This window comes from Pan paniscus, chromosome 8 (assembly GCF_029289425.2).
Source record: "Pan paniscus chromosome 8, NHGRI_mPanPan1-v2.0_pri, whole genome shotgun sequence".
NCBI classification, from domain to species: domain Eukaryota; kingdom Metazoa; phylum Chordata; class Mammalia; order Primates; family Hominidae; genus Pan; species Pan paniscus.
The window spans coordinates 61173683-61200065 of record NC_073257.2 but is presented as its reverse complement, the minus strand read 5'-3'; the positions used below and the strand labels follow the sequence as shown (position 1 = coordinate 61200065).

Sequence of the window (26383 nt, the reverse complement as noted above, 5' to 3'; positions counted from 1 at the left end):
ACCTCATTTTAATGTGCTAAAAATTAGGTAGTGTCTTTGCTTTGCAAAGGGTCGGGCACATAATAAATTCTCCATACATTTATCAACAACACAGATGCTATGTGAACCAAGTATGGAACAACACTCCCGGCCAATGAAATGGGGACTCAGAAAGGTTAAGAAACTTATGCAAAGTCACACGTCTAGGAGTACAGGGCTGTGACAGGCCTGTAAGCTGCAGTGATCACATGCCTTCTGGGTTTGAGCCTCGGCCTCCAGGGAGAGATAGGAGGCACTGAGACAGCTGCTGTCCACCCTGCAGGGCCCCTGAGCCCTGTGGTTGTCTGCAGACCGGTTTGTTAGTGCCTGGTGCTTGGTGCCTCCAGCTTCTGCTTGGGCCTCCAATGGTCTCTCACTGTTGCCCAGCATCAAGGGTGACGTCAGGCCCTTTCTCCCTTCCTATCAGCGGAGAGATGAGAGAGTGAAAGCTAGATGATGTTTCCAGGCCCCTGAAACCCTAGAACACAAGGTGTGCAACTGAACCACGCCCATGTCTACTCTGCTGCCAGCCCCATCACCAACTCTCAGCCCATTGCCAATGCAATTCACTGCCAATTTTTCAGTTTCTGAGCTCCCTACTAGCATCATATAATGGAACTCATCTCAGCCCCTAGAACTGGGTCTAATAACACATGCATGCTTCTTTTTCAGGGAGGGATGAGCTATAAGGATGGGGCTTGACCTGGACTAGGAAGAAAGTTTCCCACAGGATCTAGCTCAGCTCCTGCCAGCATCTGCAGAACATAATGAGTCAGGAGCTTCCTGGGTGGCCAAGAGAGCCATTGGCGGCCAAGAGAGCCATCTGACATTGTAAAGCCAAGCTTGTATGGAAAAGCCAGATGGCAGCTAAGTCCTTGGGAAAGGGCACCAGAGAGATGCTGGCTCCAGTCGAGGCATGCGCCTTTGACTAGGCCCTGGGTGTTTCATCTGTGAAGTGGAGTGGCTGGATTAAATGAGATGATGCACATGAGGTACTTAGACTTTGTGCTGGGCAAAAGGAAGGAAAAGATATGGGAAGTGCTAGGCCCCTCTAGCAGTTCCAGCCTGCCCTTGGGTTTTCTCGTTGCCTGGTCCACATATACAATCTAGAAGAATGTTCCATCTGCTCTGCTTCCACCACAGAGCCTGGATCCACATGGTCCCTCCTCTGCCATGCCCCTCAGCACAGACTCCCCTCTTCTCCTGCCTGCAGCTGGCCTGTCTCCATCACTCTCCTTCCCTGCCTCTGCTGCCTCCCCACGGCCAGCGTTATCCTTATAGAAGGCCTTATGTTGTCCCCTACCCATGAGCACACGGCCCACCTTGCGCTGCCCTTGCTCAGCTCTTCGCCCTCCCCTCCTTGACCTCCAGCTTACACCCTCTTCCTGTCAGTTCTTTCCAAAATCCTTCCATGTGGCTTCTTCTTAGCATTCTAGTTACAGCCCAGATGTCACTTTCTCAGAAAGGACCTCCCCACCCACCTCAGTCTGAGTTAGCAACGTCCCCACCGATATGCCCTTTCTGACTTCGGCATTCTCTGTCACATCATCAGCTATTATTATTTGCAGAGCATTTACACCAACTGAAATGCTCCTTGGTTTTTTTTTTTTTTTCTCTCTCTCTCCCTCTTTTTTTTTTATTTGCTCTCTCTTGACATGGTAGCTTCACAAGAAACACAAAGGTATAGCCTTGCTCACTGCATATCCACTGACCTGACCCATAGTACAACTCCAGTAGGAATTGTTGGACAGATGACTGAATGAGGAGACTGAACTGTAGCCAGCTCTAGAGATTAAAAGTGAGTATAGGGATAATTATATCTGTAAGTAGCTATTATTATATCTCTTTTTCTGCAATCACTAGTAATGTTATTATTAATAATTTGTCAGTGCTTGAAAGGTTGCAAAGACTTTGTATTTGGGAATCAGCAAAGATTGTTCTCCAACTCCTCCATCTGAGATTCCTGACCAGTGGGGAGTGGCCCAGAGCAGCTGGTTTGAGGGAGGTGACGGAGACGGTGCAGTCTGGTGACTCCACCAGCATTCCCCACCAGCACCCGCCACTGGTGGTAGAAGCCGGATGACTGGCTTTGTTGAGTGCCCACTGAACACTGGTCACCTAACATTTTTATCACCTCATTCACTCTTCAAACAACCAGCAATTGACCAATCCATTTTGCAGAGCAATAAACTGGCTCAGGCGTGTTATGGGACTAAACCTGGGTTGGCAATGAAGGGGAGTGGGGCTCACTTCTATTTGCCTCACAGCTCCCATGCTCCCTGCAGCCTACCTACCGGCCTTTTCAGGCACAGCAGGAAAGGGACAGCCGGCATGACTAACATGTGGGTGGCCATCCTATCTGGAAGCTGCCAGGGTGCTGCCCTGTCCTGACCACATCATTCTCAACTCTCCTGGCAATAGTTATGTCTGTTTGCACAAAGTCCTAAGGAAAGCTATCTCTCTTATTGGGGGCAGTGTCAAGTGCTTCAGTCATGATTTCAGATAAACCTCATGAAGATTCCAGGAGGAAAAGGAAATCTGAATTTAGGAAAAGTTTCTACAGAAGAAACTTAGGATTAGACATTGCAGCATTTTCTGAAAGACAAGGGCCTTCCATGCAAGCAATGAGCCCAAACTACCCTTTTTCTCCACTAACATGAAGCATTCCTTCAAAAAGTAGGCCACAGTTTCCCCACAGTTCTTCACCTCTGGATGGAGGTTGCAGAGAGAAAGTTCAGCTTTTGCTTGACATATCCTCCCCATATTGCACCATAATACGGGCCACCCGCTCACGACAGGCCACGTGTTGTTTATAGCACGGCCCTCTGTGGCTGGCTGAGGGTGGGCTGGCTCTGATAGAGTACCTCTGGAGGGAAACAGGAACGGCTGCCTTGGGCTGCCTGCTCCTCCCCCACTCTCAGTGGCCACCTCTTGCATTCCACTCTAGGACAGCATAAAGAGCTCACAGATGACCTAGGACAGCACTGGCTGCCTCAGGCAACCAGACTCTCCACCTGCTGCCCAATTCCTGTGTCTGCAGTGGTGGGGACACCTCTCAGGTATCCTCTATCTGCAACTGCCAAAGGCAAATCTAGCTCCAGTGAATAACTCCCACCACCACCCTGTCCTCTAAGAGGAAAAGAAGCGGAATCGTGTGTGTGTGTGTGTTTTCGAGTGTGAGTGTGCGTGCATGTGTGTTTGTACCTTTTTTTTCTGGTTAGAAATAGATTTTATATCTGTTGCAGGGAATTTAAAAACTATGTAGACATATAAGAAGGAAAGTAAAAAGAGTCCAGGACCGTCCCTTCAGAGAGCAGTGTTGCTGATATTCTTGGCGTTCTTTCTCTCCTCTTTTCTGGGTATGGGGGTGCATGTGCGCCAGAGAACACAGGGCTCACACGGACAGATGTTTTTTTCACTAACATGACATCTTCAGCATTTTGCCTTTTGACATTTTTGGGAAATAATTTTTTTTTGTTTTAGTTTCTGTTTATTATTTATTTCATTCTATGATTACACATTAATTATTTAATCACTCGTCTATTGTTAGATATTTGGGTTGTTTCTAATTTTTTTTTTACTATTTTAAATGGCACCACCATAAGCATGTTTCTATCAAAAGTCTTGATCTTATTTCCTGAAGGGAGATTCTTAGAAGTGGCCTCCATGTGTTCTCCATAGCCTAGTCCCACCTCTTCCCAGAGTACCAGCCGTTTCCTTGCTTCATCTCGTCTCTTTGCCTTGGCTCCCATCCTTCTCCCCTTGGCCTAACCCAGTTAAGGTGGCCTCAAGTGCGATGCTACTGATCACTCTCCAGCACCATAGTGCACTTGTTCTCATGGTCAAACAATCCGTCGTGCCATCATCTGTGTCTATTTGGAAAGCATTCCTGTCTCCAAGAGGGTACACACTCAGTGACCAACAAATATTTAGTATGCAAGTGACAACCTGAGTTTTCCTGAGGGACCTCTCCCTTAAAACGTATTCATATTCTGGAAATCCTTCAACAGTACATGTAAAAACAGTGAGTCAAGTTGATTATGTAGCAGCTGACTCTCAGCTATGAAATCTGGGACAAAGCTGAGAGCTGAGACCCTTTCTGAGGGCATGGGAATCAGGATTGACCTTGTAAGCACTTAGACTGTATCTATTAAACTAGTATTGACCAAGGGCCTACTCTGTGCTAGGAACTGAAATGGACAAGTGAACAAGACAGGCCATGTGTCTTGGGGTAGGTGGGGGAGGAGAACAGGGGATAGATAATAAATGCAAGCATAACAAGTAATGCATCATAAACTACATTTAGATGCCAGATGCTATGGAGGAGAAGTGCAGAGAAATAAGGGGCATCAGTGTGTGGGGGAAGGTCAGTCTGCTTTATTAATTGGGGGTGGATGGAAGAAGAGTTGTCAAGTCTGATGCCACAGTTTGGGCCCTGAGTATCCACAGGAGGCCAAGGCTGTCAGCCCAGCCGGAAGAGGCTGTGGTGGAGCAGCTGGCTGGGAGCTGGGCTTGGGACAGACAGGGTTTAAGATGCTTATCATCATCCAAGAAGAAATGCTAAGTAGGCAGTAGGCTAAGTGAGTCCAGAATTGGGGAGCAAGGTCCGGGCAAGAACCAAACACCGGGCAATCGTTAGTGTATAGACTGTATTCAAAGCAATGAGACTAGGTGGGCTCACCAGGACAGTGAGTGTAGACCAGCACGATAAGTATAGGCAGAGAAGAGGAGCAAGGGGTTTGGCCATGGACCTCAGGGGGCACGTGGCAGAGGCAGCCTCTAACCCACCCAATCAACTCTCTCCCATGCCGGGCTATTTCCACTGCCCCCTGATGCCCACACTCACTGGCCTGGAGTATGGAGTCCAGGACACAGTAGCTTCCTGCTGGAGCCCAGAGGCTATTGAGACCAGCCCAGTGCAACCCCATGCCTGGTACCAGCCTCAGAGCTGGGTTTCTCCTCTTTATTATCTTTTATTGTGCCTCCTCCCACCCTCCCTTCCTTTCCTCCTTCCTTCTTTCCTCCTCTGTCCTCCTCCTCTCCTTCCTCTTGTTGTCCATCCCCTCCTCTCTGCAAAGAGACTTTTCCACTTGATGTTTCCTCCATCTGAAATTCTCTCCCTGAATCCTCACTTCCTCTGATCTCTGCTCAGGTATCATCTTCTCAAAGATGGCCCTCCTGGCCTCCCCCTTTCTAAAAAAGCACATCTTCCAACTCTTCTCTTCTAATCTCTATGTCTCTATCCTGACTCTTTCTCTTCCTAACATCCATCACACCTGTCATTACACCTTATTTTTGCTTGATTTTTCTAGAATGTGAGCGGGACCTTCATTTTGTTTGCTGCCTGGAACAGTGCCTCATTCATAGTAGGTTTTCAACAAATACTGTTGATGAGTGAATGACTTCAAAGGGCTGTGGGAAGTTCAGCTGTGTCCTTAGAGCTGACCCTCAGCATTCCCCTTCGCAGTCATTTCACACCTTCCCAGGTGATAGGCGGTCAGCAAAGCTGCCACAAGGCTGCGAGCTGTCCTGCAGCAGATGGGGTGCTCCAGTGGACTCTGGGCTGTCGCCAGTGGGCCCTCACCAGAACTAGAGGGTGTGAAGTGCAGAAAGAACTCCATGTGAGGAGATGCCCCAGCATGATACGAGGGGGCCTGTGCAGCTCAAAGGAGCAATGTGTCCTCTTGGCCCCCAGGATAAATTAACTGAAAGCCTGCACTCAGGGAGGCAGGGGTCACGGTCCATAAGGACGCTAGGCTGCAGGGTCTGAATAGGGTTTCTACTGGGCTGGCACCTGGAGTCCAGGCTCCCCATTTGGTCAGTTGTGTGGTCCCATCCATGCTGCTGCCTCCTGTGCCAACCCCCACCAACACACACACACACACACACACACACACACACACACACACGTCAAAACCAAAGCCTCCAAGGGCCACGCATTGCCTTCCCCTGACCTTGGGAAGCAGCCACTTTTACATCCTCTTTACAGGAGTTCAGGCTGAAGCTTGTGGGGTTCAGGAGACCATCCAGGGTCATGGGGAAGGTAAACAGGGGGCTGGGCACACCCACTACAGCCAAACCCCTGGCACATTTCCCTGCCAAGCCGCTTCTCTGAGACTCAGTTTCCTAATCTGCGGGAGGAGAGGAGCTGTGAGGAGAAGACAAAATAACACCTGTCTGGCAATAGCAGTGCTTAAAACACATTGGGTGGAATGGAATCACTGCTCACCTCATGGGCTTCAAAGGGGCCAGGTCTGCCTTTGGTTCTTTGACTTTTGCTTCTCTTGAGGTTGGTCTGTGTGTTTTGAACATAGGGTGGATGAACAAGGCATTTCTAGTCTGTTAAACTAATCATCTTAATATTTTATTTTAATTGTAAGGTGCCTATTCCCTTTTGTTCCTTTAACAAATCCAATTAAAACAGAGTACATCCAGAATTACAAAATAGATGCTGTTAAACCAATAAGAAAGCATAATCTTTTGTTATTGGGCCGTGTGACCTCTTGGGAACTTTTGCTCCAAATAAAAGTTGAATTCTTATTATCCGCTAGGGGAAAGAGGACAGTTTGACAGCTAACGGCTTTCCAGGCAGCACATGTGCAGAGCCACGCTGGTGCAAAGGATAGAGAAGTAAATAATACTAGGGGCAGACAAAGCTATAAATGCATAATATCCCAGTAAGACACTTAGAGCTTGGTTGATCAAATTAACCAGATAATTGCCAAATGAAGTGAACCTGAGAATTTTTATACAGACACTCCATTTGCTACTTTACAGGCATGTGGGTGGAAGTTTTGACGTAATGGGAAGAACGCATCCCACAGAAGTGCTGGAATAAGGCAGCTGTGTGAGCCTGGACAAACTTCTCACACATATTCCCCTCCCCCCACCACCCAGAATAGGAGGGATATTCCTACCACAAAAGAGAGTGTTGCGGATGACTGAAATGGCAAAGGAGAGGTCACTTTATGAAGACACGGGCATGATGTACCTCTTAGCATGGGTCTGAGGATGTGTGTGGAAGCAGGGGGGAGGGTGCGGGGGAGGCATCATTTGACCAGCACATAGAGACGCTGCTGTTTCGCAACAGCAGAAGTACTTAACGAGAGGTTAGACTTTCAAGTGAGCTCACACGGTAAAAATCAAACTTCAGGCAGTCTGCATACAGCCGCCCCTGATACAGGGGCACTACAGCAGCCTGCAGCTCTCCAGGGCAAAGAGGTCACTGCCTCTCTGGTGAGAACCAGAGAATGCAGTTGGCCAATGTCCCTGGGCAATGCTACATGAAAATCCTGTGTCTTCACACTCTTGACTCACACTCCATGTGGCAAGGCATTCACACTGCGTTGGGCCTGCAGGGACTGGAGAAACTGAGAAACAACAAGTTCCTGCCTCCATTGCCACCTACTTGGGGACACATGCCTATGAAGTGAACTGGCTCGTGGCATTATGTGTGCCCCATAAACTGTTTCTCTTTCTCTCTTTCATTGTCAATTACCAAGCTCTTACAGTTAAATGACTCCATTAATGCTATTAAAATATCATTAACATTCATACTATTTGTATATATTTAGAAATATACCCACATATATATGGTACATCTATGAAAATGAACATCCTACATATTGGCCCCTGGACAGTGGAGTGAGCAGACAATGGGTCACACTGAAATGATTTCTTCAGGGACCTTATTTGCCTGTGGTCAGTTCCTCCAAAAGGTCAGTGGAACATCTGCATTACTGAACCTCTGCAGGGACTTTGGCTAAGGCTGCCTCTCTGTCTCCTCAATCTGTTGCGTTGGCTGGCTGCTTCAGCCAGAGTGCACACCATCCTTCATTTAGCAGACTCTCTAGGGGGTGACATTGCAGTTCCCAGGCCAATCCATGCCCAATTAAAATGGGCTTGAGCAAGTGTCTCATCACCCAGAGTTCTGGGGACTCTGACATTCCTTGGTTCCAATGTCAGAGATTCCAGCAAAACAGGAACACCCTTCCTGGGGCCTGGGGCCATGGAGGGGCTAGTGGCCTTCCTTAATCTCCTGTGCAGAAGTGGGTGTGTCTTTCAGCCTGAGAGTCATAGGATTCCAGGATGGCTTCCTCTCCTGGGAGGCAGTGGGGGCCAGCAATGTATCCCCAGGATGAGGCATTTGCCACTGGGGGAGCACAGGCAACAGAGGGAGGAGAGAGAGAGGTGGCACAGTGTATAGAAAGATTGTACACCAGCTTGCGTATCAGACACATTGAGGTTTGACTTTGGCTATATTCTTTGCTGCCTGTGTGACTTTGGGGAAGTCACTTAACTTCTCTGAGTCTCAATTCTCTTATCGTAAAAATATTTTACTATAAGATATTTTGCTTAGTTTCTCTGGAGATTAGACATACATGAAGGGCCCAGCAGCATGTTTGAGGCAATTACTTTGGTACCATGAGTGAATGATAGAGAGGAGCTCTTGACATTGGCAGTATTTCCAAAATTGATGTCAGAAATCCCCCCAAACTGTGGAGTCCTGGTAAGATTCCAACCCCTGCTTCTGCATCTCTCCTGCCATCATCCCTCCATCAGCTCTGCTCAGAGTGTTGTGGAGCTACTGCTGTGAGCTGCACCATCATCTCTGCACCTCTAATCTGTCCCTTTCTAGCAATCTGTCCTTCTGCCCACAGGGAAGCAGTGCTCACATTGGGGCAGTTAGTGGAGAAAATGAAAACACTTTATGTTTATACCCCCAAGGAATCTATATTCCTAAATCTAGGTAACACTGCAGAGCAAGTAGCACAGCACACAATTTCGGGCCCAGAATGATCTTTGGACAAGGGGTAATTCTCCAAGCTATGCCTGAGTCAAAAGTTAGTGCTGATTTCAGCGGCCTGCCCAGAGGTTCCCAACACACCCATTACAGACACAGGACCCACTATGACAGTGCAGGTCTCCACCTCCCATGGACTTCATCTGTGAAGATACAGCCCCGCCTCTCTTTAGAGGGAGCACGACCATTCTGGGAAGGGGCAGAGGACACAGAGTGATCTGAAGCCACTCGGGAGGTCACAGGTGAGCTGTCCTGTTACACACCCAGTAAATATGAGGGTCGGGAGAGAGAACAAATGCAGTTACCTTTGAATGAGTGAGTTGTTGAGGGAAGTTTGCATCATTTCCTCTTAAGAGATGACCGACAAGTAAAAGATATTTCTCATCCATATGACATGAAACTTCCTACAAAGCTAGTCCCAAATACTGGCTGTGAAATGGCAGTGTCTATGGGGGTTTCAGTTCCATGTGTCTATCTTGTATCTCAATGGATCAGTTGAAAGAATGAAATTATTATTGTGAGATTGTGTTAGCAAGCTATTTAGGGATGTTAGAAATATAGAAACAAAGTCAGTCTGCTTAAAATTGTAGTCAAAGATACATGAGTGTGAAGCACCAGACAAATCCTAGTATCATATTGACAAGGGTCTTACAACTGGAAATGCTTGCAAATATTTGGATGACATTAATATATTGGTTGCCATTACTTTTTTAATTTAGATATCCATGGGGTATCCCACCATGCTGTGTGATTCACAATGACTAAAGAGAAAAAATTAATTAGAAATTAAAGTCAAACCAACTGGTCCACTTTTTCCAAAGTATAAAAAAAATTGTACAAGAACAAAAAGACACAGTACATTTAGAAACCTCTTATATTTGAGCTGCTAAGCTGTTCATGTGAAATGAAATCTATTATCCATCTAACCACACATAAATACATCCATTCGTCTGTCTATTTGCCCATCTATCTGCTTATCTACTTACATCTTTCTCCCTATAACTATCAGCTTCCCTTGTGTGGGTTGATCCCACTCTTACATTTCCAGAATTCTATGAACTGATAATAGGCCATCTAGCCAGTTTCAAACAGATGATCAAAAGATCATGGCTTCTGGCACTGGGTCTGCTTCTAGTGGTACTGGGCAGCTTAGGGGGTCAGGATGGATCCTGAGCCACACAACACACTCTGCCTTCTATAACTGAGAGGAAGGGTCCCTGCCAGGGTTGGGTGACCCCAGGGAGAAGCGCAGAGAGTGTGGAAGTTCACTGTGCCCCATCTGGCCCCGGGGCTGCCTAGGGACCCAGACTCCCTGGGGAGGTGAAGTACATTATCCTAGCCAGCCCTCACTTTACCTTGAGGTGATTAATGGGCAGGCTTGGAGCCAAAGGGCCCTTTGGAGAGAGGCTCCTTAACGGAGGAGTTCTCTGTAGCCAGCTCCGTGCTGCTTCCTCATCACCATTCATCAGAGCTGGGAGGGTTTCTTCTCACAGTGTGGGTGGGCTGTGGGCAACAGGCACAGCTGGGCCCAACTGGCTGGATGTCCCATTTGCTGGAAGCACCCCTTCCTGTCCAGGTTTCTCTCTAAGCCATGCTCAGTGTGTTTGGCCTCCCTGAGCTGAATTTTATCTTAGATAGTAGAAGAAAACCAAAAGGCAGCCCAGGTTTTCGGTGTTCAGGGGAATCTGGTGGCCAGAATCAGTGAGGATCTAGATTTGAACTATTTCAACTTGAGGACTGGGCCTGTTTACTGTTTATCTGTGTTGCTCAGAGGCTTGATAAATGGTAGGCACTCAATATGCTCATACAGTGAATGAACAAATGAACGAATGCATGAGTGAGCACTAATAATGACCATAGACAAATGAAAATTTACTGATTGTTTAGGCCCATGGGATAGGGTTGCCAAATAAAATACAGGACTATGCGGTATTTGGGACATATATATATATATACTAAAAACTATTTGTTGTTTATCTGAAGCTCAAATTTTACTGGGGATTTTGCAATTTTATTTGCTAAATCTGGCAAATCTACCATGGGGAGAAGCCATTGATAAACATCAGATGAGTGCATAGACTTCCCTGATCTCAATTCATCTCTTTTTAATGAAGATTTCAACTCAAGCACAGTAGACAGTTTTTCTGACATGCCAGCTTGTGAACACCTGTTCCCTGTGGTACACAACATCCCCCCAGTGCATACACCAGGGAGACATACACATTGGACCACAGTGGTGCCCAGATGCTACCTATTTGGATGCCCTTTCAGGGGCAGAACTGGTTGTGTGGGGGCTTAACAAAATCACAGACTTCCAACATGGGACAAGCCAGCAGACACAGTGAGAGGAACAGAAGTAGAATATGGAGTCCCAACTATTTTGTAAAGTTTTTTTAAAAACGATTTTTTAAAAATGTTTCTGCAGTAAAATTGCCTTTTTGGGCACAGTTCTCTAAGCTTTAACAGATGTACAGATTCATGTAACCACCATCACTGTCAGGGTGCAGGCAGTGACACCAACGCAGAAAACTCACTTGTGACTCTCCCTTCTAGTCAAGCCTTTCCCCAACCCCTAATCCCTGCAACCATAGATTTGTTCTGCACCTAAAGTTATGGCTTTTTCAGAAGGTGACATAAATGGAATCATTCCATTCATGTAGACGTTTGAGACTTTTTTTTATTAGGCAAAATGCTTTAGGGTCCATCCAAGTTGTCGCATGTATCCGTAGACTTTGTGTTTAGTAGTATTCCATTACCACAGTCCTCGCTTACCCACAGGTGATATGTTCTAAGACCCCCATTGAATACCTGAAACCACTATAGTACACTATGTTTTTCCTATAGGAAAACATGCCTATGATAAAGTTTAATTTATGAGTTAGGCACCGTAAGAGATGAACAACAATTCATCATAAAATAGAACAATTTCAACAATTTACTGTTCTCAACTTCACAGATAGAAGATTCATTCTTGCTGTAGATGTTAGCAACCTCAGCATATGATTTGTTTTTTTCCCCAAGTCAAGAACTTTCACCTTTTCACTTAAAGGAAGCACTTTAAGGCATCTCTCTCTTTGGCATATCTGAACTACCAGCATCACTACTCACTACTAGGACAGCTACTAAGTGACGAACAGGCAGCTAGCATTTACAGAGTGAATCCACTGGAAAAAGGGATGATTCAAGGTCTGGGTGGGATGTAGCAGGATGGCCTGAGATTTCCTCATACTACTCAGAACAGTGAGAAATTCAAAATGTATGAATTTCTTATTTCTGGGGTTTTCCATTTAATATTTCCAATCTGGGGAACTAAAAATGTGGAAATGGAAATAGCAGATAAGGGGGACTACTGTACAGTATTAGGAATCCACCCATTGAAGGACATTTATTATTTTTCTGTTTGGGGCAATTATGAATAGAGCAGCTATAAATACATGTGAACAGGTTTCAGTATGAACATGGAATTTTACTTTTCTAGGGTAAATACTTAGTTGGGGAAATGCCAGATGATATAATAACTATATGGTTAATTTTATAAGAAATTTCCGAAGTGTCTTCCAAGAGACTATACCATTTTGCATTCCCATCAGCAAGGAATGAGAACTCTAGTTGCAGCATCTCCTTGCCAAAACTTTGCACTATCGATTTTTGTGTCTGTACATTTCTATCTTGAAATGTATCTTTAAATATTCTGGACATTTAAAAAAATTGTATTGTTTGCTTTCTTACTGTTGAGTTGAAAAGATCTTTATAGATTTTGGATACCAGATATCTATGATATATATGATTTGCACTATTTTCTTCCAGTCTGTAGCTTGTCTTTTCATGCTCAACATTTTTTTTCCACAGAGCTTTTAATTGTGTTCAACTTATTAATACTATCTTTTGTAAATTGTGCTTTTGCCTGACTCAAAGTCATGAAGATTTTCTCCTTCATTTTCTTTTCAAAGTTTTATAGTCTTACATTTTACATTCAAATCTATGATCCATTTTGAGTCAATGTGAGTTAATTAGGCCAAGGTTTAATTTTTGCATATAAATAACCAATTTCAACACCGTTTGTTAAAGAGTTCATTGACTCTCCATTGAACATCCTTTGACCTTTTTTCAAAAATCAATTGACCATTTGGCCATGTTTGTGTAGATCTATTTGTGGACTCTATTTTCTGTTCCATTGACCTATCTACCTGTCCCATCACCAATAATACCACATGCTGTAACTATATGGTAAATTTTAAAATTGGGACACATAATCCTCCAACTCTATTATTCTTTTTCAAAATTATTTTCCATTCCTAGTTTCTTTTCCTTTCATATAAATTTTAAAATCTATTCATCCATATATGTAAATAATCCTCCCGTAATTTTGATTAGACCAATTTGGGGAGAGTTGACATTAAGTCATCCAATTCACGAACATGGTATGTTTCTCCATTTATTTAGATCTTCTTTGCTTTCTTACATCAGCATTTTATAATTTTCATTATAAAAATCCTGCACATTTTGGTTACTTATGTGAAATATAGAAGTATTTTATTATTTGGAGCATTATTATTTTTCATAATTCAGTTTCCAATTGTTAATAGCTAGTATATGGAAATGCAATGGGTGTTTTGTGTGCTAACCTTGTATCCTATGGCCTTGCTAAACTCACTTATTAGTTCCAAGAATCTTTTTAAAATTCTGTGGGATTCTCTATGTGGACAGTCATGACATCTGTGCATAAGAACAGTTTTATTTCATTCTTTTCTGTCTGTATGCCTTTATTTTTTGCATTATTGCACTGGTTAGAATTTCCAAAGTAATACTGAACAGACATGGTGAAAGTGTGCTCTCTTGTCTTATTCCCAAACTTCAGAGAAGAGCCTTCTGTCCTTCACGAAGTATGATACTAGCTCTAGCTTTTTTTTTCTTTTTTTTCAATTTTTTAAAATTATACTTTAAGTTTTACGGTACATGTGCACAACGTGCAGGTTAGTTACATATGTATACATGTGCCATGTTGGTGTGCTGCACCCATTAATTCGTCATTTAACATTAGGTATATCTCCTAATGCTATCCCTCCCCCTTCCCCTCACCCCACAACAGGCCCCGATGTGTGATGCTCCCCTTCCTGTGTCCATGTGTTCTCATTGTTCAATTCCCACCTATGAGTGAGAACATGCGGTATTTGGTTTTTTGTCCGCTCTAGCTTTTTTGTGGACGTCCTTTAGCCAGATAAGGAAGGGCCTTTCTATTACCAGTTTGCTGAGAGTTTTTAATCACTAGCAGATGTTAAATTGTCAAATGTCTTTTCTGCATCAATTATAAGATCTTTTTTTTTTCTTTTTGTCTGTTAATATGGTATGTTACATTAACTGATTCCTAAGTATTGAGTAAGTTTGGGCTGTCATTTATATTCTTTTTACGTGTTACTGGATTCAATTTGCTAATACTATGTTGAGGATTTTTGTAACTATGTTCATGAAGAATATTGGTCTGAAGATCTCTTTCTTATATGTCTTTGTGTGATTTTAGCATCAGGGTAATGCTGACATCAGAAAATAAGTTGAGAATCACTCTCTATTCTATTTTTTTTTGAAAGAGATCATATCAAATTGCTAGTATGTCTTTGCAATTGATTGAATGTTTGTGTCCCCCAAAAATCTGTATTGAAACTCTGATCTCCAGTATGAATGTATCAGAAAGTGAGGCATTTAGATCATGAGGAAATTAGATCTTGAGGGTGGAGACTTCATAAATGGAATTTATGCCATTACCAAAAGGGGCCCCAGACAATTGTTTTGCTCTCTTTCTACCATGTGAGGACACAGCAAGAAAACATCTATGAACCAGGTAGCATGCTCTTACCAGATGGCAAATCTGCCAATGACTTGATTTGGACTTCCCAGCCTCTGGAACAGTGAGAGATAAATTTATGTTGCTTACAAGCCAACTAGTCTATGGTACTTTGTTATAGTAGCCTGAGTGGACCAAGACAGTCTTCTTTAAATGTTTGATAGAATTTAACAATAAGACTACTGGGCTTTGGGTTTTCTTTTTTGAAAGGGTTTCAACCATGAATTCCATTTCTTCAATAAATAGAGGTCTATTTGGGTTTTCATTCCTTCGCAAATATTTAGTAGTTTTTAGTTGAGCTTATCTAAGTTCCTCTTTTTTTAAGAGTTGTTTGTACTGTTCTCTTATTATCCCTTTAATGCCTGTGGGATTTAGTAAATCCTCCCTTTAACTTCTGATACATGTAATTTGGCTTCTCTTTCTTTTTTTTTAAATTGTCAGTCTGGCTATCTGTTTCATTAATCTTTTCAAAGAACCAGCTTGTACTTTTTTGTACAATTTCAACTCCTTTAAATTTGTTAAGGCTTGTTTCATGACCCAAAATATAGTCTGTGTTAGTGGATATTCCATATGTACTTGAAAAGAGTTTGTATTCTGCAGTTGCTAGGTAGAGTGCTTTATACATGTCAGATTCAGTTGGTCAGTGGTAATAGTGAGTTATTCTATACTAGCAGTTCTCATCTCCAGGCAATTTTGCTCCTCAGTGGACATTTAGCAATGTCAAGAGACATTATTGATTGTTACAACTAGTGGGCAGCTATTGGCAACCAGTGGGTAGAATCTTCTGGCCTTACTCTGCTAAACATTCTACAATGTACAAGACAGGTCTTCCCCCAAGCCCTGTCACCATCCTACCCCTGCTGACAACAAATAATTACCTGGTCTAAAATGTCAATAGAGCCAAGGTTGAGAAACCCTTTTCCTTGCTGATTTTCTCTCTACCTGTTCTATTGACTGCCGAGAGACAAGTATTGATGTCTCCAATTCTAATGGTAAATTTATCCATTTTTCCTTTCAATTTTATGTTTTTGCTTCATTTAAATTGAAGCTCTGCTGTTAGGTACATACACATTTAGGATTTTTTTTGTCTTATTGGTTAAATGATCATGTTATTAATAAGTAATGGTCTTACTTCATGTAAATTTTCTTGTTCTGAAATATGCTTTATCTGACATTAATAAAGTCACTACATCCTTCCTTTAGTGCTTTCATGGTATGTCTTTTTACATTCTTTCAGTTCAACTCACTGTTGCTTATTTAAAGTATATTTTCTTTATAGACAACATACAATTGGGTCTTTTTCTTTTGTAATCTATCCTGATAATTGTGTCTTTTAATTGGAGCATATAGGTCACTTTCATTTAATGTAAGTATTGCTATGTTTGAATTTCAGTCTATCATTTTAATAGTTGTTGTCTGTTTGCTCCCTCTGTTCCCTTTTCCTGCCTTCTTTGTATTATTTGAATTTTTAAACTCTGTTTTATTCTCATTTATATATTTAGTTTTTTACTATTTACTATATCTTTTTATATATTGCCTTAGTGATTGCTCTGAGGATTAAAATACACATACTTAACTTTACTGTCTGCTTAAAATTAACCTTTCACCACTTCAAAAGCAGTGTAAAACCCTTACCACCATATAGGTCTTGCTAACTTCCCCGTTATGTAGTAGTTGTCTTATGTATGACATCTACATACTTTGACAACTCCATCACACAGTGTTAGTTTTCTTTCGATCACATACATATTTTAAGGGTATTTAGAAGAGAAAAATACTCCACATTTACTCAGATATTTAGCATTTCCATTGCACTTCCTTTATCCCCAAAGTTTGGAGTTCCTCTCTAGTACAGTTTCCCTTTCACCTGAAGAACTTCCTTGGACATTTCTTTTACAGCAGCTTAGTTAGTGGCAAAAACTTTTATTTTTCACTCTTCTGATAATGTCTTTATTTTGCCTTCATTTATAAAGGATACTGTCACAGTCTGGGTTGATAGTTCTTTTCTTTCAGCACTTTAAAAATGATGTTTCCAGCACCTCTGGCCCCTGTGGTTTCTGATGAGAAACCTGCAGTCATTCCTATTGCTGTTCCCCTGTGGGTGATACATCATCATTCTCTGGCAGCTTTCATGTTTTTTCTTTAATTTGGAGCAGTTTGATTATGTGTCTGAGTGTGAATTTCTTTATTTATCTTGTTTGGAGTTCGCTGAGCTTCCTTCCTGTGTTTGTAATTTTTATCTTTTTCATCACTGTTGGAAGTTTTCAGCCATTTTTCTTTCAAATGTTTTTCTGCACCACAACTGTTTTTCCACACTTTCTGAGATACAGGTGTAAGTATAGGTATCAGCAGAGATAGAGATAGAGGCACATGTCGCTTCATGACATGAATACTTTCTGAGAAATACATCCTTAGGCAATTTCATCATTATGTGAACATCAAAGAGTGCACTTACACAAACCTAGATGGTATAGCCTACTATAGACCTAGGTAGACTACATGATCTAGTCTGTTGCTTCCAGGCTCCAAACCTATACAGCATGTTACTGTACTAAACACTATAGGCAATTGTAACACAAGGGTAAGTATTTGTGTATCTAAACCTGGAAGAGGTAAAGTAAAATTATAGTATCACAGTCTTATGGGACAACTGTCATATATGCAATCTGTCATTGACCAAAACATCATTATGCAGCACATGGCTGTACACACACACACACACACACACACACACACACACACACACACACACACACATATTTTTAAAGCAGGACTTTTTACTTTTAAGAAGCACCTAGGTCTATAGTAGGTTATTCCATTTAGGTTTGTGTAAGTATATTCTTTGATCACACAATGAAGAAATCACCTCTGCCTTTAAACAGAGGCAGCTCAGGCGAGTTCAGAGTTGCTATACAACTTTCAGAATCACTTTTCCTGAATTTCTTCCCTGTTGCAATCTCTCTGAACTCTGTGGCTCCCAGGAGCATCTCTTCTCCCCCCACTTTTTGGTCTTCTGGCTGGATTTTGTTTTCTAAATCTGTTGCACACTTCTTGCAACTGTTTCTGCCTCTAGAGCCAAGTGGCAGTAGGGTAGAGAAAACAAAGCAACCCCCCAGCTCTGAGGACCACAGTTTGGTCAAAGACAATGGTTCTCTTCTTCCAGCTTCTAGATGCCTGCCTGGATGACTCCAGGGATACAGGGTGGCCTGGGATGAGACAGGAGAGAAGCAAGCAAGCAAACAAACAAACAAACAAAAAACAGAACACAAAACAGATTTCCCTTACTGTCTCTGACCCTTAAAAATCCATTTCCTGTTCCTTGGACCAGAAAGAGAGGCTTTTGTTGGAAATCAGAAATCTTTCTGTCCTCATCTGGTGCAAAGTTTTGTGTTCTGGGCTGCCCTTGAGTCCAAGCCAAGAGAAACGGTTGAGGGGAGAAAAGCGAGTTCAGGAAACTTGTGGCCAGATTGGTCTTTACTTTGAGTTATGGATTTCTTCTCCAATCTGCCTGATATCACTTATCTCAGAGTCCCAGTGTGCTTCTCTACGCATTCTGCCCAAGGCTTTACTTGCTTTCAGGAGTTTGGTGGGACCAAGTGAGCATACAAAATCTTAATTGGACGTGGACTCCACTTTGTTTTTTAAGTTGCTTTATCCTATCTGGTTTCTCAGAGCTGAATGATATAGACAGTTCCATATTGGTGAACATGGTGCTGGCTCTGGAAACCAGCCAATTATGCCCGAAAATGGGGAGTCCACTATTTTTAAAGACTAGAGTCAGCTTACAAGGCCTGTGTAAATGAACATCAATGCTGCCAAGAGCTAAGAACTGTCATTGGTTTACTGTGGAGACCACCATCTATCCCAGGCGGCTGTGATCCATCAGGCCTTTCGCAGGGTAGGACCCTCTGACCCTTCAGCTATGAGTGGTGACAGTGGGATTTTCAGTAGGTGTGAGACAGGCTTGTACACATTTCCCTTTGACACTGGGTGAGGAAAACATATAATTATATTCCCACACAGCCTGATTGCTCAATATTCATGTGCTATATCAACTTGGGTTCTAATAAAAGGTATAGGTGATGAAGTATAGAAACTGTAGAGTACCTCTCCCTGCCCATCCCTGCAGGGAACAGAGGCAATGCAAGTTTGTGTCTCCCAAGGGCATACTTCTGCCTGGTTTGGAAATCTCGGTCCAAAAAAAAAAAAATCAGCAAGCAGGAGGCACAGGAGGCCTTTAAAAAGAAAAGGGGGTCCCAGAACCAAACAGAACAGAGTTGCATCCTCTTCCTGGATGCAGACCTTCCTCACTTCTGAGCCTCAGTCTCGCTATGATAGGGTAATGCTGTGGACCTTGTTACTGAGGATTAGAAACAATATGTGTAGCAATTTTTAATAACTAACATTAATCAAGCTATTACTATGTATCAGGCACTGTTATAAGTGCTTTATAGTATTAGATAATTTACGCCCCCTCATAGCTCTGTAAGGGCATCTGTTTTCACAAATAAGAAAACACAAGCACTGGGAATTTAAGAAGATTGTGAGTAGAATAGAGCTGGACTTCTAAGCCAAGCATGCAGAAGCCATAATCCCCATCACATCACATTGACATTCTGCTTCCCTGCACTGAGGCAGTCACGGCCATTTATCAAGTTTCTGTGCAGAGGAGTTGAAGTCCAGTGTGAAGGATGAGAGAAGGGGCAGGAGATGGAAAAGGCAGCATTCTCCATGAGCTTTGCCCGCACCCCCCATCCCCCTGTGTGCTCATGATGGGGAGTTATGGTGCTGCTGGGCACAGCAATGGCACACCCTGATATCCCTGGGCTGAGCAACAGGCTTTTCCGCATGGCTACAGTTGCACTGTAGCCAAGGCCTCACTAGTTCCTCTGGGTCCATTAGGGGAAGAGGGATGTGAGAAGTTGGTCTTAGTACCCACCTTATTCTTTAAGATCCAGGCTTATGTTGGCTTGAAAACTCAGCAGTCCCTCCCCAGGAACTTGTATGAAAACTTCAGGAAATCCTAGCTCAATGTAGGGGTCTAGGAAGGGGCAGATATCCAAGAACACACACACACGGCTCTGGGTGGGGGGTACGTGACAGTCTGGGACAGTGGAGAGTATTTATAAGTCGGGGCATGACACGGCTAGAGGGACATTTACTGTCCTTCAGGCTGACCCTGCACCTCCTATTTTAACATCCAAGAAAATCAAAGTCTGAAGAAGGCACACAGTTTGCTGACAATCTATGGCTGGGCTGGGCCCACTTTGCCGTGACTTCTCTCTGCAATCCTCTTTCTTGCTTTTTAAACCACTGAAGAGCAAAGCCTCATGACGTGGGGGAGCCCAGTGCCCTCTGGCATCTCCTAACCAGATGTTTTCTTATCTTTCAGCAGTTTTTCATGATTTTTCCTCACACTGATCACTATCCAATCAGAACAACAAACTTCTAACACTCCCTCACTAAAAGAACATGGTTAAGGGTGAGAAAGGCCCCAAGGGCAAGAAGATCAACCTCAAGGTGGCCAAGAATTGCATCAAAATCACTTTTGATGGGAAAAAGCGCCTTGACTTGAGCAAGATGGGAATTACCACCTTCCCCAAGTGTATTCTGCGCCTTAGTGACGTGGACGAGCTGGACCTTAGCCGGAATCTGATCAGGAAGATCCCTGACTCCATCTCCAAGTTCCAGAACCTCCGGTGGCTGGACCTGCACAGCAACTACATAGACAAGCTGCCTCAGTCCATTGGCCAGATGACCAGCCTGCTCTACCTCAACGTCAGCAACAACCGGCTGACCAGCAACGGGCTGCCCGTGGAGCTGAAGCAACTCAAGAACATCCGCACTGTGAACCTAGGCTTGAACCACCTGGACAGTGTGCCCACCACGCTGGGGGCCCTGAAGGAGCTCCACGAGGTAGGGCTCCATGACAACCTACTGAACAACATCCCCGTGAGCATGTCCAAGCTCCCCAAGCTGAAAAAGCTCAACATAAAGCGGAACCCCTTTCCAAAGCCAGGTGAGTCGGAAATGTTCATAGACTCCATCAGGAGGCTGGAGAACTTGTATGTTGTGGAGGAGAAGGATCTGTGTGCGGCTTGCCTGAGAAAATGCCAAAACGCCCGGGACAACCTGAATAGAATCAAGAACATGGCCACGACAACACCGAGAAAGACCATCTTTCCCAATCTGATCTCACCCAATTCCATGGCCAAGGACTCCTGGGAAGACTGGAGGTGACTTGGAACCTGACCCTGAGGCAGAAGGGAAAGAGAGAGGGAGGGAAGAGGGCAGTGGGCTACATCCACAGGAAACCAAGGGCTCCCCTGTGGCTGCAGCAGCTCTTTCAGCCAAGCCCATAAAACTCCTTTCCTTACTTTCTCGGCGTGTGATTGTGTTGATTCAAGGGCTTTTGGTTCCTTGCCATTCCACACATTTCTCTGTCCTCTGCACACACACTCACAAGTACAGGCACAGTGAGTCAGGAAGGGCCTGTCCATGTCCATCCTACTCTTGCCCCCAGATCTCTCTTGTCTACCACTGTGGCCTAGGCAGCTAATGCCGCCACACACTCACTATCACTGGCATTTCAGAGCCCACTGCCAGCTCCCAAATGTGAAGCTATTTAATGGAAATGTTTTGGGTCTGGGCTTCAAAGGCAAGGAATCTCAGAGCATGAGTTTGTAAGAAAGTAGATGAGCACTTGGTGTTGGGTAGGGGACAGAGCTGGACCACAGAAATGGGCAGGTTTTATTATTAAGGCATCAATAGGCAGACAGCTTCTTAGGCCCAAAGCAATGTTTTCTCTCTGAACTGAGCTTGCATAACTTGCTCTATGAGCTTTCTTGGCTAAACCTGCAGACCTCTGACTGGCTGTGAATGAATGAAGTTGCACTCCCATCCTATTACATTCAGTGTTTTTCCAGATCCTCATAGGAGAAATGAAATAATGGTGGCAAGTATGGGTTGGTGCATTCAATAAATCAACACCTTACTCAGCACCATGCTAGGTGCAGGGGCCGTGTCCCTTTGGGGAAAGCTTGGCTTGCCTGGTGCAAGCTGGAGGAGAGAGCAACTGAAATGAGATGGGGCAGAGCACCACTGTCTGAGGCATTCAGGAGATCCCAGTCGTGGATGTGCAGGGCTGGCCTGGCAGAGAGAAAAGCCAAAGATTCTGAGGTTGGACAGGTCTAGGTCCATGGCAGCTCTGCTTCTGACTTGGCATCCCCTTGGGCACCTAACATAGCTTAGGTTCCCTCACTCGTGAAGTGGGAATAATGCCATACCGAACTCCAAGTGTTCTGTGCCTCTAAAACAGGCAGCACATGGAGAATGTACTCAGCAGAAGCCAGTTCTCTTCCAGAACCATAACTTAGTTCATTGCAAAGCTGAAATACTACTTTGAACAGTGGTGCCAGTTACGCTAGATCTTTTGGTAGAAAATGACAGCAACCAAGTCAATCCTCACAATAGCTGAGAACCTTCTCTGGCCTCACTGTGTACCACACTCTCACACCTTCATGTGCGTAAAAGAAAAGATCAAGAATGATACCTTGAGGGAGGCTTTTTTCCCCCAGGACTTTCCTATATTGTTGGCAAGTTTGCTGAGTGGATGATGAGAAGCACCAAGAGGCATCCATCAGTGAAGTGGTATTAACTTATTTTCTTCTCACATTTTCAACCACAGCACACAGCACATTTCATTTCTTCACCCCTTGCTGCTTACTTCCTCTTGTAATGCTTAGCTATGACAACCCTATCACATTTCTAAAAACCTTGGGAGATCTAGATTCAAAATTTTCATTTTAGTTTTTCCCTTTATTAAGTGTTTTTCATTGTAGAAGTAACAGAACCACAACATAATACTAAATATAGTAGCTTAAAGCATCCATCATTCTATAGTATGTCAGCTGCAATGCTGGCAGAGTTCCTTACTAGTTATTTTTCTGTATATATTTTTATACATAGTTAAAATTATAGCATTCCTGTCATTTCTGTCCTGCTTTGAAACCCATGCTGTTACCTGGTATTAATAACCACACTTTAAAACATCTGCAAGTTAGTTATTCTTGTAGATATACATAACTATAAGTTACTGTTGTACCTTTAAGTTGTTTTCAGTTTTCACTAATGGGAATAGTCTTGTGATGAGAGCCTATATAACTAAAACATTTTAAAATATTTTTAATTATTTCCTTGGCATAGCCTCATTATTGGAAATATTGTGTTAAAGGGTGTGTTTTAACAATAATGTTGATACATGCCATCAAGTAGCTCATAAAAGGTTTACACACATACGCCTACCAGTAATGTAGTAGAGAACCCATTTCACGGCATCCTTGCCAGCACTGAGCACTGTCCTTCACATTTTTCTCTTCACCTAATGTCTGAAATGACTCATGAGAATCCCTTCTGAAGCTGAGGGGAGTGACCGTGTCTGAGACATGTGTGATGAGACACCATGCTGTAGGTATAGGAGCCACCGCTAGCCTGCCAGGTCTTGGACATGTCCATAAGAGAGCCAATCTGCTATTTCAGTCACTTCATCTCTGACCCAAAAGGTATAGAGTCCATGCAGAGACATATGATTGAGACAGACAGTGCCGGGTAGCTACATGATGACTTTCCATTTCAATTTCTCCCCCTTCAGACACTTTTTCTTTAGAATTAATTTTCCCTCCTTAGGTATTCAAAAGGTTCAGCAAAGGAGAGAAGTTAAGAGAAACATCAAGGTTACAGAGCCCACCTGGTGCCCAGGGTTTGCTGGTCCACGTCCTCCCTTCCCCACTGCAGCACACTTCTTGCCATGCTTGGTCCTCAACACCCTTACTTGCTGCCAACTGCTTGGCTGGCCTGACACTCACTCCAGTCTTGCTCTGGGGCTTTATCATGCTTTGTTGCCTCTTATCACACATCTCAGGAAGAGTTTCAAGTGCATTTAACTTTACCAGGATTGAGACATACACAGGCAGTGGGCTGAATTCGCCTCAATGCATTCAAGTCAGACACCTCTTTAGCCAGGAAATGCTGGCAGCAGGACGAAGCAGACTGGAGATAGAGACCAGTTAGGAGGCATCTTCCGCATCCTATTTCTTTTTCTGCCAAGGAAAAGGTTTGATGTTGGTGTTCCTTCATGCTCTAAAATACCTCAGTCACCTTTACTTCTTGGAAATTGTATTAAGCATAAAAATACTTCATAGGAAAGCCTTGGGGGTTCTCTTTCCTCAAATAAAACAAAACCCCTATTCACACTAACCTGACCATCCTGAAGGTCAGGCATGACCTTGGTGAGCTGGTGTGACCTCTGCCCTTGCTGTGTTTGCCTCTGTGGCCTGGAGCAATTGCCTCACCTTCTTGTGTCTCCATCCCCAGAATACGCTTGACATCTTCCTAGAGTAGCTGTGGCAAAATCTTGAAGACTACTCAGCTAACAGAATAAACGACTCTGAAGAGGAGAAGCCCCCAGTTAGGAGAAGACAGAGTGGCAAGTGAGATGTTCTGGAAACCAGGCTCGCCGGAGCTGGCCAAGCCACCGACTTGCTTCTCAAATTCACTTCACCTCCCTTAGCTTTAGCCCACCTGTGTGTGAAAATGACTTTGGGAAATATTTGATGTGGTTTTTAAAATGTATATAGATAAAAATTTAAGAAAATTACAGATTATATATTATAGACAACTAAATATTTAAGACTTTAAGACTTAAAAGGCTTACTGCCTCTACATTTCACTCAGACTAGTACATCTCAATGCCAGTAGTCTGTGATAAATTTATGTAGGTATAATGAGATACTGATATGGTTTGGGCATTTGTCCCCTCCAAACCTCATGTTGAGATTTGATACCCAGTGTTGGAGGTGGGGCCTAATGGAAGGTCATGGGGGTGGGTCCGTCATGAATGGCCTGGTGCCATCCTTTTGGTAATGAGTGAGTTCTCACTGTATTAGATCCTGTTGAAAATCGATTGTTAAAAAGACCTTGGCACCTCCCTCTCCTCTCTCTCTCTTCCTCTCACCATGTGATGCCTGCTCCCCTTCACCTTCCACCATGAGTGGAAGCACCTATACCCCAAAGCCCTCACCAGAAGGAGGTGCCGGCACCTGTACAGCTTGTAAGAACCATGACTCAAATAAACTTCTTTTCTTTATAAATTACCTAGCCTTAAGTATTCCTTTATAGCAATGCAAATGGACTAAGATACCTCAAGCAACTCCAATTTATACAAAAAGTTATATAGAAAAATATGCTAAAAAATACTATAGATAAGGTAGGATTTTAACAAATCTTTCAGTGGTGCATAGGTAGGCAGGAAAAAGAAACCAGAGAAATGAACAACAGGAAAAAAACAAAAAATAAAAATAAAATGGCAGACTTGTATTCTAACATTTTGATAATTATAATAAATGTAAACAATCTGCTTTATTTGTAATGACCACAAAATGGAAACAACCAAATTTTTCTCAATGCACAAATTGTTAAACAAACTGGTATATTTCTATCATGGAATACTACTCAGCGAAAAGAGGAACAGACCACTGATACATGCAACAACTTGAATGTATCTCAATGGCACTATTCTCAGTTAAAAAAAAATGCCCATCTCCAAAAGTCACATACTCTATGATTCCATGTATAGAACAGTCTGTAAATGAAAAAATAATAGATATGAAAAACAGATTCATGATTCCCAGGATTTAAGGATGGTGGGGGAAGACAGGGAGGTAGGCATAACTATAAAGTGGTAGCACAGAGATATCTTTGTGGTGATAAAATAACTGTGTATGTCGATTGTGGTGGTGGTTACTCAAATCTACATGTGATAAAATGACAAAGAACTATGCATAGACATGTACCAGTGTCAGTGTCCTGGTTCCGAAATTGTGCTATAGCTATATAAAATGTAACTATGGTAGAGGGGGATATTAAGTGAAAGGTGTACAGTGTCTCTCTCTACTATTTTTGCAACTGTGAATCAATATTTTGAAATAAAAATTAAAAAAAAAACAATCTTACAGCCTAGATGCAACAATCAATAGATCCTTATACATCTGCCCAGTGCTGATTTATGAGGCACTATGGCAAGCTTAACATGAGAATCTAAAACACCGAGTCAGCCTAGATATACAATTGAGGCACAGAGTAAGGCAATTCAGGCACCTTAACCTCGGCTCAGCCGGCTAATCTAAAATTTCCCATTGTTGATCTTATTCTTGCAGATTCCTGAAAAAGTTGCAAAATAAATAGAAACTGCATGAATTCTCTATGTCCCAGGTTTTCTGGAGGTAGCTGGGCACAGGGGGCAACTAGGATGGGAGAAACCTTGAACCAGTGGGTTGCTCATCAGCATTCCTGGGCATTTGCACACCTGTTCCCCACCCCTGGTGGTATGGGAGCATAAACGTTGTGGAAGCAATGTGGCTGGGTAGAGTTGGAAGGAAAAAGGGCAGGCTTGCTATAGTGACTGGGGCTTGCATCAGGCTTTTGCCCTGGAAGGGATCTGAGGTTACGGCTAAGGATACAGCAGAGATGAGGCATGAACCTAGTACAGCCAGACAAAGATGAACATGGAATGGGGCCAGGGCCAAGGTCTGAGCATGACCTAGGCAGAATGGCCAGGGCTCGGATGCTCATGGCCCACAAAGCCAACTGTGTGAACAAGCTCCTAGATGCTGCAGCACTGGCTGTCACTCTCATTTTGAGTCTGCAGCCAGGTGCCGTTCGCCTCT

The 26383-nt window shown here is 43.4% G+C and overlaps 2 protein-coding genes across 12 annotated transcripts in view; one reads left to right on the top strand and one right to left on the bottom strand.

The window, feature by feature from the left end:
• Positions 1–25864, top strand: part of LRRC18 (leucine rich repeat containing 18) — a 31457-nt gene extending 5593 nt beyond the window's left edge. The window contains exons 3-6 of one of the 9 annotated variants that reach the window (XM_055092773.1): positions 691–1010; positions 1681–1816; positions 20053–20896; positions 24033–25864. In XM_055092773.1, the coding sequence (XP_054948748.1) occupies positions 20133–20896; positions 24033–24054 (786 nt within the window). In that variant the 5' untranslated portion in view covers positions 691–1010; positions 1681–1816; positions 20053–20132 and the 3' untranslated portion in view covers positions 24055–25864. Of the gene's footprint in view, positions 1–690; positions 1011–1680; positions 1817–7592; positions 7737–20052 lie in introns of all 9 variants that reach the window. The other 8 variants (XM_055092778.1, XM_055092779.1, XM_055092777.1 and 5 more) reach the window with 8 other exon arrangements.
• Positions 1–26383, bottom strand: part of WDFY4 (WDFY family member 4) — a 300371-nt gene that overhangs the window by 50814 nt on the left and 223174 nt on the right. The window lies entirely within an intron of this gene.